General features: G+C 56.4%; 1 protein-coding gene across 1 annotated transcript in view; it reads right to left on the reverse strand.

Moving 5' to 3' along the window:
• The window catches only part of STK10 (serine/threonine kinase 10), a 93151-nt gene that overhangs the window by 15031 nt on the left and 59972 nt on the right, over nucleotides 1–18148 (reverse strand). The window contains exons 8-13 of the mRNA XM_037057769.1: nucleotides 12862–12996; nucleotides 10773–11309; nucleotides 8317–8447; nucleotides 4350–4473; nucleotides 3295–3474; nucleotides 1369–1461 (exon numbers count right to left, since the gene is read on the reverse strand). Coding sequence (XP_036913664.1) covers nucleotides 1369–1461; nucleotides 3295–3474; nucleotides 4350–4473; nucleotides 8317–8447; nucleotides 10773–11309; nucleotides 12862–12996 — 1200 coding nt within the window. The remainder of the gene's footprint in view (nucleotides 1–1368; nucleotides 1462–3294; nucleotides 3475–4349; nucleotides 4474–8316; nucleotides 8448–10772; nucleotides 11310–12861; nucleotides 12997–18148) is intronic.

Here is an 18148-nt window from a genome sequence, read left to right on the forward strand (position 1 = left end):
TCCCTACTTTAGACAGTGACACTCTTCACACTCTGGTAGCTAAAGGTCCGTGAGTCTCTGTGATGATTCATCCTCGGAATTCGTCTCTAAAAGCAGGAAATCCAGGCCAAAGGGGGTGCACGTTTTTGAGGCTCTCGACTCCATGACCAGATTGTCCTCTCAAAGGAAGGGCCAATCCGCTGTCCCTTCATGGGGGTGAGGGCCTGTGTCTCCCACCCTCCTGAGTCCTGCGTCCCTTTCCTAGTCAGAGAGTCAAGGGACAGGCTGTGGGCAAGGGTGGCGGGGTCCTGGAGACAGCGGGAAGCCTGCAGTTGGACTGAGTTTGAGGCCTCGGCCCCCACTGTCACCTCCACGGTGTCACCTCTCGGAGCCTCAGTCCCCTCCTCTGCAAAAGGGGCAGCGAATGCTAAACCAGACCGCGTACCAAGCACAGATGTCGACTCTAACCGTCAGAACGTGAAAAGGCTCCCCAGTGGGAGAAAATGTGCGCATGGCTGCCGGGGGCGAAAAGAGGCTGGTGAGGCCGGGGCAGAGGGACTTCGTCAGGGGGACAGGCTGGCAGGGGCCAGACCTGCAGGGTCTCGCAGGCATGTTTAGGAGGCTGGTCCCATCTCATGGAAAAAAGGGAAGCCACTGAAGGTTGTCAAGGCACAGGGCTGCGTGGGGAGGGTGACATGGTCACACTTGCTGGTGTGACAGAGGACTGCAGCGGGACAAGAGGAAGCTGCAACACTGGCTGGGAGGAGGCTGCAGATCAGGCAAGAGATGACAATGGCTAGTGGGTCAGAGATGTGCACAGGCTGATGGATCCAGAGTTTGGAGCTCAAACAAACAAACAAACAAACAAAAACATGCTTCCTGGGGTGATGAAGGACCAGGGGGAGAGGAGGTGTCAGGAATGACAGGGTCTCTGGCCTGACCACCGGATGGAGGGTAGGGCCCCCTTAAAACACAAGAAGAGGACCAGGTCCAGGAGACAGTGGGCCTGATGTCTTTGAGACTCCAAAAGATGCCAAGTGGACAGATGGATGTACTGGGTTGGTCAAGGAGACGTGACATACAAACAACCCCCAAAGGAGGCAGGAGGCACTAAAGGCTTGAGGAAAGGTGCATGTGAAGGGCTGGGGTGTCCAGAGATGGGAGAGCTCACTTCCAGCTGGAGGGAGGGCAATCAAGGAAGACTGCCTGAGAGAGGTGGTAACAGGGATGACAAAAGAATGGGCTGGATTTAGGTATTCAGAATAACAGACAGGCATTTGAGGGGAAGGGCATGGGGCACAGACGAAGGGGGGACCTGGTCACCATTCGGGGTCTCAAACCTGGGACCCCTGAGCCCTTCTACTGCCTGAGTGAGGGGCAAGGACTCACAAGAAGCTGCTTTTTCTGCGCATGCTCCTCCATCTTCTGCTTCATGCTCTCCTTCCGCTGCTGCCTGGGGAGCTTCTCCACCTCATTCTTGACCTGCACCAGCGACAGCAGAGCGCGGCCAGGTCAGGGTACCTCCTCACGCTCCCTGGGCGCGGGCCCCCAACCCCACTCCCCACCGAGCCACTCTGCCAGGTGGCACCTACGGGCCTGCTGCTGACTGCTGCTGACTCAGTTTCCAGACTCCCCAGGGTGCCAGGTGCTGGTTCTGCTGCATGCTGCCCTCTCCCTTCTGAGAACAGCACCTGGGTTTCCTTCAGGGCAGGTTTCTCAGCCCTGCTTTCCACTACTGTCCCCTCCCAACCCTTTCAGACATGTTCCTCCTCATTGCTCACCCCCACGAAACACCGACCCCACAGGTCCACTCTCGGTCTGCTCAAGGGTTTCCTTCGTTTTAACCCCACGGTGGTGACATTACCCGGGCTGAGAATGCATGCGTTAGGCATGTTCTCCCCTCGGTTCCTGGGGTGTGGTGGGGGTGATGCCCCAACCCCATCTGACTCCAGGCTGGGTCTGTGATCCCCACGCCCTGGACTCAGGGACTGGTGCAGAGGAAATACGTGGCCCGTACTGGGCCCATGAGGGCTGCAGGGTGTTTGCTGGAACCGCCTGGGAAACGCTGCTCTCTGGCCTCTGGGGCTGCTGAGTGGGAGGACACAGGCCAAGGTCCCCGGCTGGGGGTGTGCAAAGTACCTCTTGCACACCAATGCTTCTCTCCCTCTATTCTCCCTCCCTTCCCCCCTCTCTAAAAATAAATAAGTACAATGTAAATTTGAAGTAAAATAAATACACACTGATGTTTTAAATACAGACAGGAGTTAGCCCTGTGCTAGCAGGCTCAGCCTCACCGCCTCACCTTAAGGTCCCTCCCGTCGGATCCTGTCTTTATTTTACATAGGCGTTATTCTGTCGTTCATCACGAATACTGTGCGTGAATTTTTAGTTTAACGCATTGCATTAGAATGTTACTTATCTTGATTCCTGAGCTTCTTGGCGCCCTCTTGAATTTTGTGCCTGTGGCGAGTGCCTCCCTTGGCCCACCCAGCCCCAGCCCTGCCCCTGCAGGCCCCTGGAGACACCAAAGGCCACGCCCATCATGGTGAAGTCTGGGAGCCAGGCTCCGAGGTGGCCCCACCGTGGACTACCCCACTAGCTGTCATTGCAGATTGGGAACGGCCAGGATCGGTACAGCCACCCCCAGGACTTCCACCTCTGTGCCTCTCCTTCCTCTTGAGAGGCGGGAAAGCACAAGTGTCCCCGCCTCCCGGTGTCTGGCTCACCTGAAGAGGTGCGGGCTCTTCCTTGGGACCCCCTTCCCCAGGGCAGGCTGAGAGCCACGCCTCCTCGTTCCCCTTGTCTCAGGACCGTCTCCCCTCTTGGCCGCCTTCCCCTCCCCCTCCAGCTGCATGGGAGAAAGGGAAAAGCTTGCCTGGGTCCAAACTCAGGGACCTCTCTTCTGGCGGAAGAGAGCATCAGGCACAGACGACATGTACGTTTGTCCTGGCAGCACCCGCAGCCCCTTCTGGTGACAGCTTCTCAAATCCCCCTGGCCACCATCCTCCCTTCTCCCCTGCTCTCTCCCCTAAGCTGGAAGGTACAGAGGGAGCTGCCCGAGACCCCACGGTGAAGGCCGGCCTGGGAGCCAAGCCAACACAGAGGCAAGCAGAGCCCAGGTGACGGAGGAGAGGTTCCTGACGGTGTAGGCGGAGCCACAGATCCAGACACACCAGGACACGCGCTTTTTCAGGAAAACCAGCTCCCCTAAGCTCCCCATTGCCGAGGCAAGGCTGAGCTGAGGTTTCGACTGCTCGCAACCAAGAGCGCTCTAGGGCTCTCAGACCGCCCTGCCTCCACCCAGCACGCAGTCACCTCCTTCTTCATCAGTTTGAGCTGCTCCTGGAACTGGGTGTAGTCACGCTCCTGCTCCAGGCGGATGCGCTTGGCCTCCTCCCGGCGGCGCACGGCGTGGTCTTGCTCCATCTTCTCCACTTGCTGCTTTTGCTGACGCTCCAGGTTCTCCAGCTCCGTGTCAAAGGACTTCTTCTTGGCCTGGACAGGGCAGGAGGAGAGATTCAGCAGAGTCACTTTATACGTCAGCGGGGGGGGGGGGGGGGGGGGCGGGGGGGGGNGGGGGGGCGGAGACGGGAAGTGGGGATGGGAGAGGCCAGAGTTTGTCCCCAGACCTGGGCTCAAATCCCAGCCCTATCGCCTCTCCACTGTGTGACCTGAGAGAAGTCACTTAAGCTCTCTGAGTCTCTGTTCCCTTGTGTGTAGAAGGGAGACCAGACCATCAGCCTTGCAAGGTTCTTGCATGATCCTCAACACAGGTTACTTTCCCTCTAGGGACCCTCCTGCATAACTCAGGAGCGCTGTCACCTTCATGGAATTCACGTGACATTGAGNTTGCTCCATCTTCTCCACTTGCTGCTTTTGCTGACGCTCCAGGTTCTCCAGCTCCGTGTCAAAGGACTTCTTCTTGGCCTGGACAGGGCAGGAGGAGAGATTCAGCAGAGTCACTTTATACGTCGGGGGGGGGGGAGGGAGACGGGAAGTGGGGATGGGAGAGGCCAGAGTTTGTCCTCCGACCTGGGCTCAAATCCCAGCCCTATCACCTCTCCACTGTGCGACCTGAGAGAAGTCACTTAAGCTCTCTGAGTCTCTGTTCCCTTGTGTGTAGAAGGGAGACCAGACCATCAACCTTGCAAGGTTCTTGCATGATCCTCAACACAGGTTACTTTCCCTCTAGGGACACTCCTGCATAACTCAGGAGCGCTGTCACCTTCATGGAATTCACGTGACATTGAGACAGTGCCTAATGACATGGGGACACCGGAGGAGTCAGGCAACTGTGAATCCCTCTCCACCGCGCAGTGGAGCCCACTCTGCAGCTTCTGCTTAAGGGGCCCGACTCTTCTCGCACTCACGTTGACTTCTTGCTCAAAACGCTTATGCATCTGCTCCAGCTGCAGCTCGTGCTTCCTGCTCAGCTGGTTCTGGTTCCGATGCTCTTCCTTCTGCAGCAGCCGGAGCTCTCGGAGTTCCTGGCGCCTGGAGGGTTAAACGAGGTGGCCGTCTCCATCAGAAAGCGGCCCCAGAGATCCCGTAACCCACAGCTGGGGACACTGAAGGCCAGAGTGTGGAGCAGCGTCACACTAGCCCGGGGCTGAGGCAGGGTCAGAACTCAGGCTTCCGTTCACATGTATGGACAGACAAAACATCAATAACCTTCATATGCAAAGAGTGCTTCCAAATCGATAAAACAGGAATGTCCTAGTTTTTAAAAAGTGACACAGACAGGAAACAGAAGACAAATTTTTCAATAGCCTACGTGGACATGCAATGTCAATCTAAAAGAACCACCATGCTGATTAACGACACAGGTGAGATCGTAGGGGAAATTGCTGCTTTTGCACCCGCTGAGGTATAAACGGGTACAGCATTCCTGGAGGACAATTCGGAATAAGTTTATGCCTTTTGAGATGACGGTTCCTCTTCTGGGTAGTGATTCGAAAGCAGCGTGCACAGGTGCACAACAAAACCTAATGCAGAGATTAATAACAATGCTACTTGCCATCGGACAAAATTGGAATCAACTTACATGCCCATCAGTAGAGAGCTGATTAAATTCAAACGTATCCACATGATGTGGTTTTATAGGACCAGGAAAAACCAGATTTTAGAAGATACTTAATGACGTGGAAACCGTCTATCAGGGCAACCGCTCGTTCCGGCAGACACAGAACAATCTCTGAGTGGGCGGGGGGGGCCATTTGCTGTCCTGCCATCTGGGCGAAACACCAACATATGTGTGCCCAGGTGTCTGTGTGTGTTTACCCCCCTCTGTAAACACTGCGTGTTTCTGGGAGGATTACATCCCAAAACAGTAACACAGGGAAGGGGCTGGGCGCCTGGCAGAAAAGTAAAAGGGGGAGATTTTTCACTATTTACCCTTTTTTCTTTTTGAGTTTTTAAGGAGAATATCATATTACCTATTCAAAATGTAAATACAAAAAAAAAAAAAAGACAACTTGACCTGAACTGTAATTTTCTATAGAAAACACTGGCGGGATAGCCCCGCACCCCCCCCCACCCCCCCAACCTGACTGCAGCTCTTTCTGAGCGAGCCCATGGAAAACTGAGAGGGATCGTTTCTGTAATCAGAAAAGANTGTGTGTGTTTACCCCCCTCTGTAAACACTGCGTGTTTCTGGGAGGATTACATCCCAAAACAGTAACACAGGGAAGGGGCTGGGCGCCTGGCAGAAAAGTAAAAGGGGGAGATTTTTCACTATTTACCCATTTTCCTTTTTGAGTTTTTAAGGAGAATATCATATTACCTATTCAAAATGTAAATACAATAAAAAAAAAAAACAACTTGACCTGAACTGTAATTTTCTATAGAAAACACTGGCGGGATAGCCCCGCGCCACCCCCACCCCCCCAACCTGACTGCAGCTCTTTCTGAGCGAGCCCATGGAAAACTGAGAGGGATCGTTTCTGTAATCAGAAAAGAAGAACCTGGGCCCCCTGACGGACCGGGGGCTCCCCAGCAGCCCGTGTGCTGGCCTCGCTGGGGGGCCTGCAGCCTGCACCCTGGTGTCCCCCCTGTGCTGCCTGCCTCACCAGCCACTGCAGGGAGAGGGGTTGCCCACTCCGGGGTCAGAGGGACCCGGCTCGAGCCTCAGCCCTGCCGCCTTTGCAGCGGGGCCCCGGCCTCACCCAGTCTCGGCAGGTCAGAGCTCCTGCAGCTGTGAAACGGGGCAGAGCGTCTCTACCGCTCTGGTGCTCGGGCTCTCGGAGGGTTAAACCAGAGGGTGCCTGGCCTGCCACCTTGTCCTGCACCTGCTGGTGCAGCCAGCAATCCCAGTGGCGCCTTCTCCACGGATAATGAGGGAGCAGAGCTGATCTCCGGGAAAGGCCAGAGACGCCTCCTACAGCCACAGCAAGGCGCTTCCCTCTGAGCCTCTGCCCTCTGGGAAGCGAGGAGGCAGGAGGCACTTTGGAGAGCGTTAACCAAAAGATGGAAATCTTGACTCAAGAGAAACAGGCTTACAGAACAACGGACCAAAAGACACAGGAAGCCAGAAAGAGCCAGGTTCTACCTTGACCTCCCGACCTCTCCGCGCTCTCCGAAAGAACAGCGCCAGCACCATTTCAGGGAAAAAGAGAAGGAACTCTGACCTGGGAGCCTCAGTCTGGGAGAGTGGCTGTCAGTCACATGGTTCAAGGGACCGCCTGTGACCGGATCCTCTGGAAATGCTAGGACCCCAGTGTGGCATGGGCGGTGGGCCAGCTGTGGGTGGCCGGTCCCCGCCTCCCACACCCCTGCAGCCTGGCATCCTGGCCGGGCTCACAGGACACGGCCCTCGGGACCACGGCACCAAACAAGAAAAGCCTCGTTCCTCGTGAGCTCCTCTCCCGAACCTCGGCCCGGTTTCACCTCCCAAACCTGAGCAGCACACGGCGCCTCGGCTCCGGAGGAGGGTGGGGGCGGGGCCAGGCCGGAGGGCAGGGTTTCTCCACGGAGAGTGGTCAGTCTGGGATTTCAGCCCCGACAACCCGAGCGGCCCAGAGGGGGCACCTGATGGAAAGCCAGCCCTTGAGGTCTGACGCCTGAGGGACATGGGTCACCTCCCGGGTGACCATTTACACAGAAGGTGGTGTCATCTGCTGACAGTGACCCCTCCCTCCTCACTGCCCCAACCCACATAGATGACACCAAAGCGCATGCGTGTGCACACAGAACCATGCCAAGTGAAGGTCCAAGGCACCCCAAACTGCTTCTTTGTGGCTTTTGGATGTTCGTGCTTTTTAAAAAATATGGATGTGTCTGATGTTCTAGAAATATCCTCTACACCAAAAATAAATTTACCCTGCAAAGGCCTGGCCCCAAGGCGCTCCTGGGCTCCAAGGGCTCCCAACCTCTGAGCCCCTCGGCCCATGCCTGGAAGACCGCAGGAAGTTTCATGACCAGTGGGAGCCGCACAGAACCCCCTCTCCCCCCGCAGACAGGCCTGGCTACTGCAGCTCGACCCCTCCTCACCCGGGCCACCTGCCCAAGTTTCCTCACTTTTGAAGTGCTGAAAATAGGGTCTCCCTCGGGAGGGCTGTTGGGGGCCTGAGCACCCAGAAAGTACACAGGGGGCTCCCGGCTTCGCCTCCCCGCTCCTCCCCACACAGCCTCTCTCAGTTTCACCGGTTTGGCCTCCAAGATGGATGTTAGGTCTGACCACCTCCTCCTGGCCACCGTCCTGGACGGGTCTCTGCAGCCCAGCCTCACCCTGCAGGCAGGGCCAGTGTGTAAAGGGACGTGAGAGCTGAGCACGCTCCAGCAGTTCCCCCCCGGCTGGCGCAAAGTCCACACTCACCCTGACCCCAGCCCTGAGGCCTCTGGGGACCACACCCCAGCCCTGTCCTCCCAGCTCCCTGGACGGGCCTCGGACCCCAGACTGGCAGTGCCCCCAGGGCCCCTCTCACCCTCGGGTTCTGTTCAGGAGGCTCCCTCAGAGCTGCGACCCCCAGCCCAGCCTCTCACTCTGTTCATCACTTCCTTCAAGTGCCCACAGTTGGAGTTATCTTGTGTGCTGGGTATTGGCCCTTTCGGTGTAAGTTCTACGAAGCCGACAGTCTCAACTGCCTGGGGCACCACTGACATGTCCCCTGTTCCCCAACCTGGTGGGTGGGTACGCAGATAGATGGATAAAGCATGGATGGGTGGGTGAGTGGGTGGGGAGATATAGCATCTCAAGCAAAACCACTTTCCTTCTGCCACCCCGCCCTGTCCCTTTATGCTACACAGCTCTCCCACCAAAGACCGGCCCCACGCCAACCCCTCTGACCGCACCCCCCTCCCCGGTCCGTTGGCACTGCCAGTGACCCTCCCCATGCTTGCCTGAGAAATCTCATCTCCTCATCCTTCTTCTCATCCTCGCTGATGATCTTGGAGGTGGTGATGCTCACCTCCACGCCATCCACCACAAACTTGCGGGTCCTCTTCAAGGTTTTATTGTGCAGCCTCGAGTCCTGGCCGGGGAAGATCACCAGGCAAAGCTCAGCCTTTCAGCCGAGAGTCCGGGGTGGCAGAGGGTGCGGCCCACTGCCCTCCCGGCCCACTGCCCTCCCGGCCCCATGGCCCCACACCCGGGTGGGACATGGCTGTCCACGATCCCCTTGCTTGAAGCTTCTCAACCCTGGAGGGGGGGGACGGTCTGAGTGTCTGAACTTATCATCCCCTCTCCTCTCCCTGACCTTGGCCACCAGACACTGTCCACACTCTCACACACAGGACATTTCTAACCCTGTCACCCTCTGGCTCTGTGACCCCTGGCAGTCCCTTGTCCTGCCTGAGCCTCAGCTTCCTCAGCGTATCACAGGAGGAGAAAAATAGTGCCTGCCCTTCCGGGGAGGTGACAGAGGTTAGGTGAGAAAACAGGCGGGGCGGCATGCAGCGCAGCACCCGGCTCACAGCAGGGACTCAGTGCTTGGTGTCTATGTCTGCCAGCCGGTACTGCGGACTCAGTCTTCCGTCCACGGCGCCAAAATCCACAGAGCCCGGAAAACCAAGTTCATGACTGCTTTGGCAGCCGAAGCTGACCCTGACCTCCCCTGGAGGCCACACCCGTCTGGGGCACCACAAGGTTATTCACAGGCTTTACCTTTTCCTGTGAATAATCACGCATCTCACACACTTACAGAGAACGGCCAGGGCCCCGGAGGCGCCCTGATGCCCCTTGAAAGGCCTCCCTGATTGGGATGAGGGCCTGTGAGCCTGCACGGGAGGGGTCAGCACAGCCCCCCTCGAACCTCCCACTGGCTTCGGAGGCCCGTCCAGGAGTGGCCCAGCCCTGCCTTTCCGACACCGCCCTGGGACCTCCGGGTCCTAGAGGGAGGGGGAGAAATGGGGAGGGAAGGGAGAGCCGGGGCAGTTCCGGCCAGAAGTCTCTGTGTCCTCACAGTCGCTGTGACCCTAACTCCTGCTCAGTGGAGACCCAGGGGCTCTGGACGGCACCGGCACTGGACAGTCGCACCCGACTGTCCTCTCCCTGCCAAATCCAGCTCATGTGTCCTGGGACTCAATTCAAGACAGCCACAGAGCCACCCGCCTCTGAGGTTACTTGGCGTGCCCAGGGTGCCACCCCAGCCAGTGGACTCTTATCAGAACAGTCATGTGCCCGTCTCACTGCCAGTCAGCCAGCAAGACTCGCTGTCAACACCCTGGAAAAGAGGCGGGGCCCCGGCTCTGAGTGCACGGCTTTTCTTTATATTTTTTAATTATTTTTTCACTCTTTGAATGTCTTTTTAAAAAGAAAAGAGACAGGACGCCTCTAATGATAGGCCCACCTGTAACTGCAGGTGAAAGCCGCTGCCTCCCCCCGAACCCTATGCCAGGGTCCTGGCGGCCTGTTCAAACCGCCTCTCCCCCTGCTCCCAGGGCACCCTGCGCTGGCCCACCACCTCGCGCCCTTTCAGCCAGCAGATATTGGAGTTTCTACTGTGTTTTTCCCCAAGGGAACAATGAAAGGAAAAGCTAAAAAGATACAGTAACTTCCCTAAAACCGGCCTAGTCAAGATAAGTGACCAGCGGTGAAGTCCAGAACGTCCAAGACTTGTCAGAGCAGGCAGGTGACAAGGTCAGGACAAGGTCAGCCCCGTCGGCCCCTGGAGGAGGAGGAGGAGGAAGTGGAGGCCAGAGTCCCAGCGGGAAGGCAGAATGGCCTTTGGGGTCCTGAGCCCACAGTGTGGGGTCTGAGCAGCTCCCCACTTCCCACCCAGGCCCCTGCTTGCTCATCTGTACACTGGCGAAGGGGCCGCCCTCATTTTCTTTAAAGCACTTGCAATTCTCTCTCCCCAGTTTCACCAGGGCCTTTAACCAAACCCAATTGAAATGGAAACCCAGACATTTAAACCCAAACCAACTGTTTGACGTGACTAAACCCCAGAACGAGCTCAGATATTTTGGAGATTAAACTGCAAGTCAAACTGAAAGCCCTTTAAAGAAAGAGCAGTCCACCCTGGCTGGTGTGGCTCAGTGGACTGAGCACGGGCCTGAGAACCAAAGGGTCGCAGGTTCAATTCCCAGTCGGGGCACATGCCTAGGTTGTGGGCCGGGTCCCCAGTAGGGGGCACTCAAGAGGCAACCACACACATTTCCCTCTCTTTCTCCTTCCCTTCCCCTCTCTCTAAAGAGTAAATAAATAAAACCTTTTAAAAAACAAAAAATAAATTAGATAAGTTAATTACATTCAAAAGTAAGAAAGCAAGAGCAATCCTTGTGAGCCACTTAGAAATGGAAGGCAGTCCATCAAGCACTCCCCAAAACCCCAGCCCATGCACAAGAGGTGGCATTACCTTGATGGACAGAGAGCCCGTCTCCCTGTTCAGGGACAGGTCAGCAGACAGGGAGGCACCGTAGTCCATGCTGTCGGAGGTGGAGAGGCTGCCACAGTCTGAGTCCCTCTTGGCTGGGCAAGGAGAGGCCTGGGCGGGCGGCTCCAGGCTGCCGTTGGCCAGCTTCTCGCTGGCCAAGGCCTCCAGGGCACAGCTGTTGGGGCGGCTCTGGCTTGTCTTTGGAGCCCGGCTGGCTGCTGCAGCAAGGTCCCCACCCTGGTCGGCAACTTTCTTCTCCTCGGGCACCTGAATCCTGGCATCCATGGACACTGGCCGGGACTTGCGGAGGGACACGGGCACTGTGAGGCCGTTCTCATTTTCGGGGGCCACATCTCGGGGGCTGGTGGTTTGCAGCGATCTATCCCCAGAGGGCTGGCTGGGCCCATTCATGCTGTCCTGAGGCTGGCTGGGTGGCACTGTGGCAATAAGTGGCTCCTTGTCGGCACTGAGGCTCACCTGAGTCACCTTGGGAGACTTGGGTGTGTGGTTCCCCATAGGCTAGGGGAAAAGAAAAGGCAGTCAAGGTCAGGCTGCTGTGTGTGCAAGGCAACAGAGATGACGTGGGATGGCAGCTCAAACCCCGACAGGGTGACGTATGCCCCGGCCAGGGAGGCAGAGACGGTGTCACCCCAGTAAGCCGCAGGCCCCAGCACTCCCTACTGCCTAACCAACAATCAAATCACTACTTGTCTGGAGGAATGGGAACCTGCTGATTCTGTCTGATTGTAGTTCAATTCAGGACCTGTTATTCCTCCTAGGAACGCAGGCAGCTGTGACCCGCTGGCCGACCCCCACCTGTCTGAAAGGGGCACCAGCTTCCCTGCTCCAGTCAATAGCGACAACGTGGGGAAATGGGTCCCCTACGGCCAGACCTCCCACATTTTCCAAGACAAGCTAGAATCTGGATTTTTACACATCTGATTTTAGACAGCAACTACTTCAAGGGTTTTTTTTTTAAACAAAATTGCCTAAAACCAAAAAACATTTACCCAGGGGCAAGATTTTGCCTACCAGCCATGAACTGTTTAATGTTTTGTTTTCAGAGCTTTGGGGGAAAGGAAAGGATTAGAAATGTTGCTATGATGAAAGAGAACACCCATGTATCTGGCTAGCATGTAAGTGTCCAGCCTATTGAATGATGTGAGCCCCCATGCTGCCGCCCCCCCGGGTCAGGGATGGGACGGGGCCTGGCCCCTACCCTGCTGCGTCCATCCTTCCTGCTGATGTAACCGCTGTGCTGACTTCGATACCTACGTCCCGTAGGCTGGTCTGCCTATTTGCAACCTTCGTATTAATAGACTCACACTGGAAGCATTCCCTGCGGTCCTGAAGGCTGATGGTTTTCGACCTTGGATATGGAAGCTTCCAGAAGCAACTTTAATCTACCCTCTCTCAGCACGCAGACCGAGGGTTCAAAAACTCCGGTCTGATCCTGTCCCCACCCAGCAACGCCCGGCCCCTGCCTCACCAGGCCCGTGGCACCATCTGGACAGCAAATGGCCCTTCTGGCAGAGGCCACGCGCCCCCACCGCGCCTGCCCCACAAACCACTACAGCAGAGGCCCAAACGCAGCCGCTCAGGCCGGGATCCAGCCACTGACATGATTCCCTGGACCCACATGGCTTTACACTTTAAAAAAATCAGCTTTTGTTTACATTTCAATTCAGCCAAGTGCTGAAGCTGCAAATGAGTTACAAATGGGCCCAGACACGGGTCCCCTGTGCCCTCAGGGCAGCCAGGCAGGGTCCGGGGTGGCCAGAGCCCCTCGGCCCGTGGCCTCTCATCATATGCAGCCCCATGCGCACTCAAACACACGCATTTGGTACACACATTTGGTATGTGAGCCACTTGAGGAAAAGGCTGGAAAGCAAAGAGCCAGCTACCAACTTTTAAAAATTGTTGGGTCCCACGTTAAATTCTACACTCCTGGGAGCCCGTGATCCGTAAGCTGGGGAGATGCAAAAAGGAGGCCTTCCTGCCCCCCAGGCCCTCAGGAGCTGAAGTCCACGGGGCTCCCGCCCTCCCCGGCAGCCATTCCCCGGGGCCTTACAGACGTGGTGTCCCCGGAGTCCTCCTCTTCCCCCTCATCCCGGCCGTCTTCAATCTCCTCCATCACCTCGGCCTTGGCCTCCGCCACCAGCTCCCGCAGAGCCTTGTTACTGGTGATGCTGCGGACGAAGGGGTGCTGAGGGGGACAAAATACCCAGGTTAGAGCCACGCTGGACCGGGGACAGGGGGCGGAGGAGGCACGAGTGAGGAGGGCAGGCACGGACTTGGTACAGGAGACCCAGAGGCGGCTGGGAAAGTCCTGTGTGTAACAGAAAGAGGGCCAATCCCGACTCTGTGACACCAAGCATGTGACTGTCCCTGTGCGAGCTGCAGGCCCCTCGCCTGTGGAGGAGAGACAGCGACGGCACACCCGCAGGGAGGCTGTGACGGTTAGGAAGCTACTGCCCACGGAAGTGCTGCTCAGCCCAAGGCAGGAGCTGACGCAAGGGTGGGGCAGTTTCTTTGCGCACCATTTTCTTTTCAAAAGCAGTCCTGAGTCCACGAATCATTAAGCTCAGCGACTTTTCCCATATTTTTCGTATACACAGACCTGGAGGAACCCCCACGCAAGAGAGAGCACTCCCATCGCCACGGAAAGGCCCCTGCATCCCCCGCTGCTGCCGATGCCCTGCCCCCCCTCGTCCTGCCCGCCCTTCAGCTTCACACGGACAGAATCCGACAACACGTCGTCCTCTGCGGTTGGCTCTCTTCACGCCGCGAGGTGAAACTCAGATTCACCCACACAGCGCGTGCACTGGTACACTGCTCCTCTTGTGCTTGCACGCAGCGCGTCCTTGCACACACACGTCAGCTTGCTCACTCACCCTGCCACGCTGGGCATCCGTGCTGTTTCCTGTCTGTGCTGATGGTGACCAAGTCTGCCGAGAACACACGTGTGTGCTTGCAAAAGCTTGAAACGGAGTGGTGTGTGTTCTGTCCCAAGGCACAGAAATGTCACACCTTGCACAGACCTTGCAGAACACCATAGCTCTGACGGCCTCAGCAGATGTTAAATCACACCAGAACCCCCCCAGGTGGAAGGAGGTCTGTCCCTGGGTGTGGACAGGAATCAGGGCTCCCCAAGTCACCTCATTCCCCCGGGGTGGCTCACAGGGAATGCTGGGAATAGGGGCGGTCCTCATGTGGGAACGGGCCATCTGAAATTCACAGGAAGGCTCTGATGGAACCTCGCTGTCCTTACTGTCAGAAAATGTGTGCACAGCCCTGGCTGGTGTGGCTCGGTGGATTGAGCGTGGGCTGCGAACCAAAGGGCACATGCCTGGGTTGCAGGCCAGTTCCCAGCAGGGGATGCATGAGAGGCAACCATATATTGATATTTCTCTCCCTCTCTCCTTCCGTTCACCTCTGAAGATAAATAAAATCTTAAAAAAAAAAAAAGAAAAGAAAATATGTGGGCAGAGGAGCGGCGTCAGGATGGCAGGGAAATGTGCGAACAACTATGGAAAATAAATTTCCCCGCAGCGTGAAAACGCATTCACCACCTACAGGTCCACAAACGGCATTTTCATTTGCTCCTTCACCTACGTCAGTTTGCTTGTGGGGAGCCCCGAGGCAGCACCCTGTCCAACTCTGTCACCTCGCTTTGTACATCTGACCCCAACAGGCCTCGCTCCCCTTCAGGAGCCCTGGCGTTCGGACGACTCTCTCTAATTAGTCCAAATTAGGGGAGGGGTGAAGAACTGCCTCTTTTTTCCCTTTCCCATGTCCCCACTCATTCACTGACTCACGCCACAAACACACGGTGACACCTGATATGCCAGGGGCCAACATAAGGTGAGCGAGGAGGCGGGAAAGGTCCCGGCCCTCGGGGGCTTACAGTGGGGCGGGGCGGGGGTGGGGGGGGGGACAGGAGGTACGTCCCACTGAGTAACAAGCAATGTCACTGAAGACCTGGTGACAAAAGACCAGGAGGCTGAAACAGCCCGGTCTGGGAAGCAGAGGCTGCTTAGGTCTGTGGTCACAGGGGCCTCCCTGGGGAGGTGACCTTGGAGCTGAGACCTTGAGGGATGGGAAGGGGCCTGCCAGGGGGAAGATCTGGGCAGAGAGAATCCCAGGCAGAGGGCACAGCAGGTGCAAAGGCCCTGAAAAGGGACTGAGCTTGATGTGGGGAGGCTCCGGCTTCAGGAACTGTGGGAGGGGGGGGCGGAGCCTCAGGAGGGAGGGCGGGGTGGTGCGCACAGGGAACCCTGGGCGGGTGAGACGCTGAGGCTTTGTTCTCAGAAGCCACTGGAGGGCTGAGGCAGAGAAGTGACATTAAAGGTGTCAATTAAAGTGACACTGAAAGTGTCATTTGAAGGTGTCAGTCTGGCAGCTGAGCAGAACCATCAGTAAGGGTTTACTAATACGGGAGGCAGGGGAGAACAGCAGCGAAGAGCAAGACCACCTGGGGTAAAATCCTGCTTCCGCCACCAACCTGAGCAAGTCACTCACCTCTCCGAGCCTCGCTTGCTCATCTGTACACTGGGAACGAGGGTATGGTTGTTTCAGGCATTTCAGCTCAGACTATGAGAGTTATTATCTACACCATCATCAATACCTTCTCATCATCATCACCATCACCTCCATCACCTTCATCACCTTGATCACCACCATCACCATCACCTCCATCACCACCATCACCATCACCTCCATCACCATCACCTCCATCACTACCATCACCATCACCACCTCCATCACCATCACCTCCATCACCATCACCTCCATCACCACCATCACCTCTATCACTTCCACCACCTCCATCACCACTTCCATCCCCACCATCACCGCCATAACATCACCTCCTTCACCATCATCATCACTACCTCTATCACCACCATCATTACCATCACCTCCATCACCACATCATCACCACCTCCATCACCTCCATCATCACCTCCATCACTACCTCCAGCAGCAGCAGCAGTATCACAGTCACAGAATCCTCTGAGGTACCAGTTTTATACTTCCCACCATTCCTGTCCCCTCCTGCATCCCCACAGGGCACAGATTTTTAGAACAGAGGGTGAGAAGCAGCTCCCAGAGGTTCCCAAGTCTTGCGCTGCACAACCTCACACGTGGGAAGTTCAGCAAAAGCAGCCACAGGGCACGTCCCTCAGTGGCTGAAGCAGATGTGGCAGGAATAAATGAGGCAGGCACAGGCTCCGGAGAACGCCAGGTTTGCATCAGGGCACGCTACACACTGACCACATCAGTGGCTCTTCAGCACAGCCAGAAGCCTTGCCTTCCCGAACCTGACCCATCTGCTGCCTCCCCAGAGCCCCTGGGGTCCTCAGGAAGCAAGGGGAGGGGAAGCTGTGGGGAGGAAAGCCTTTGATGGAGGGGCAGGTGAGCTCCTGCAAGGGCAGGTGAGCAGAGCTGGAGGCAGGTGGGGCAGGCCCTCCCTGGCTGACGAGGCCCAGAACACAGTTTCGTCACGGCTCCAGGACCCACAGCACAGCCCGCCTCCCCAGCCCTTCCTCAGCTGCACCACCCCCAGGGGTTCAAGAGAGGCATTTCCTTGGCCATTAAACCATGAAGGCCCATTAGAGAGATCATGCTCTGCAGCCAAGCACTGCCCCAGTGGGGCCGGCATGGGGACAGACTGGGCTGCATACATGAGTCCCCAGGAAGTGGTCACACCCCTGCAGAGGGCCCCGATCCGAGGGGAACCCAGGTGTCTGCTCCTTCAGGAAGAAGACCAACTGCTCCGTGCCATCTCTGTGGGGAACCCCAAGATGTCACACAGCACGCCAGCTGGCTCCCGCCCTCTGGCCAGGACCCCTATGGCCATCCACACAGACTTCCCTTCCAAGAACCTGAGCCTATTTTCTCCTCTGGGCTTAGAAGCCACCAGGCCGGGAGTCCCCTACACCAACACTGGCCTTAGAAAATGCCTAAAAATGTGTCAGCATCTCCCCCTCAGCCCTCCCTCCTGCCCTTTCGACCCCTTCCCTCTCTCGCCTCCTCTTTCATTTCTGCCTTCTCTCCTCCATTCATTCGAAGGCAGCTTCCCAGAGCAGTCAAGAGAACAGGCTTTGGAACCAGACGACCAGGATCAGAATTCCAGCTCTGTTGCTCACCAGCTGTGTGACCTTGTGCAGGTGACCTAACCTCTCTGTGCTCAGTCTCACATCTGGTGGAGATATCTGAACAGGACCTACTTCCTAGGGCAGCTATCATGGTTAAATCAGTCAACATGAAACACTTAGAAAGCACCTGGCACGGAGAAAGCGTTTCCTAGCAGTGTGCTAAGTGAAAATGAGTAAATGCATTTAGCGAACTCTTTTAAGGGTCCTCGGCATCCAGGCACTGTTGGCATGCTTAGGACACATGAGTGAACTAAACAAAGACCACTGTGGCCCTGGCAGTGGCTCAGGAGGCTGGAGCATCATCCTGTAAACTGAGAGGTTGCGGGTTCAATCCTCAGCCAGGGCGCGTACTAGGTTGTGGGTTTGATCCCCAGTCGGGGCATGGGCGGGAAGCAACCAATCAACGTTTCTTTCTCATACCCATGTTTTTCTCTCCCCCTTCCTTTCTCTAAAAGCAATGAAAAAATGTCCTCAAGGGAAGATTTAAAAAAAGAATAAACTTAAGAAACTAGTAAATTATATACCCATGCTATGTGCCATGGGAAAATTTAAAGTAGGGCGGGGAAAAGAGCCGTGGGAAGTGGGAGAAGCAGCAGGTTTGCAGGGGTTTTTCTTTTCTCTTTTTTAAGGATAGTTTACTTATTTATTTGTGGTTTTTTTTTGAAGATTTTACTTACGTTTACAGAGATGGAAAGGGAGGGAGAAAGGGATAGAAACATCAATGCGTGAGAGATGCATGGATCGGTTGCCCCTCACACGCTCCCAGTTGGGGACCTGGCCCACAACCCAGGCATGTGTCCTGCCTGGGAATCAAACCGGTGACCTTTTGGTTGGCAGTCTGGTGCTCAGTCACTGAGCCACACAGGCCAGGGCAGGACTGCAGTTTTAAATAGGGTGGCTGGGGGAGGCCTCACCGACAAGCTAATGTTTGCACAATGACAAAAGGGGGCAGGCAGGGTGGGACAGGGAGAGAGGACAGAGACAGAATGACAGCCACAGAGGTGTCTAGGGGAAGACTAGTGCAGGCCACCTGGAGAGCCAGTCAGTACAAAGGTCCTGAGGCAGGATGTGCCTGGTGAGTCCTAAGAACAGCAAGCAGGCCGGGGTGACTGGCACAGAGTGAGGGGCCAGAGGGAAAGCGGAGGTCTGCGGGGGCACAGTGGGGTGGGCAGACTATGCAGGAGAACCTCGCAGGACGCT

This window comes from Sturnira hondurensis, unplaced genomic scaffold (genome assembly GCF_014824575.4).
Source record: "Sturnira hondurensis isolate 20B ecotype Veracruz unplaced genomic scaffold, ASM1482457v3 Scaffold0009733, whole genome shotgun sequence".
Classification (NCBI taxonomy): domain Eukaryota; kingdom Metazoa; phylum Chordata; class Mammalia; order Chiroptera; family Phyllostomidae; genus Sturnira; species Sturnira hondurensis.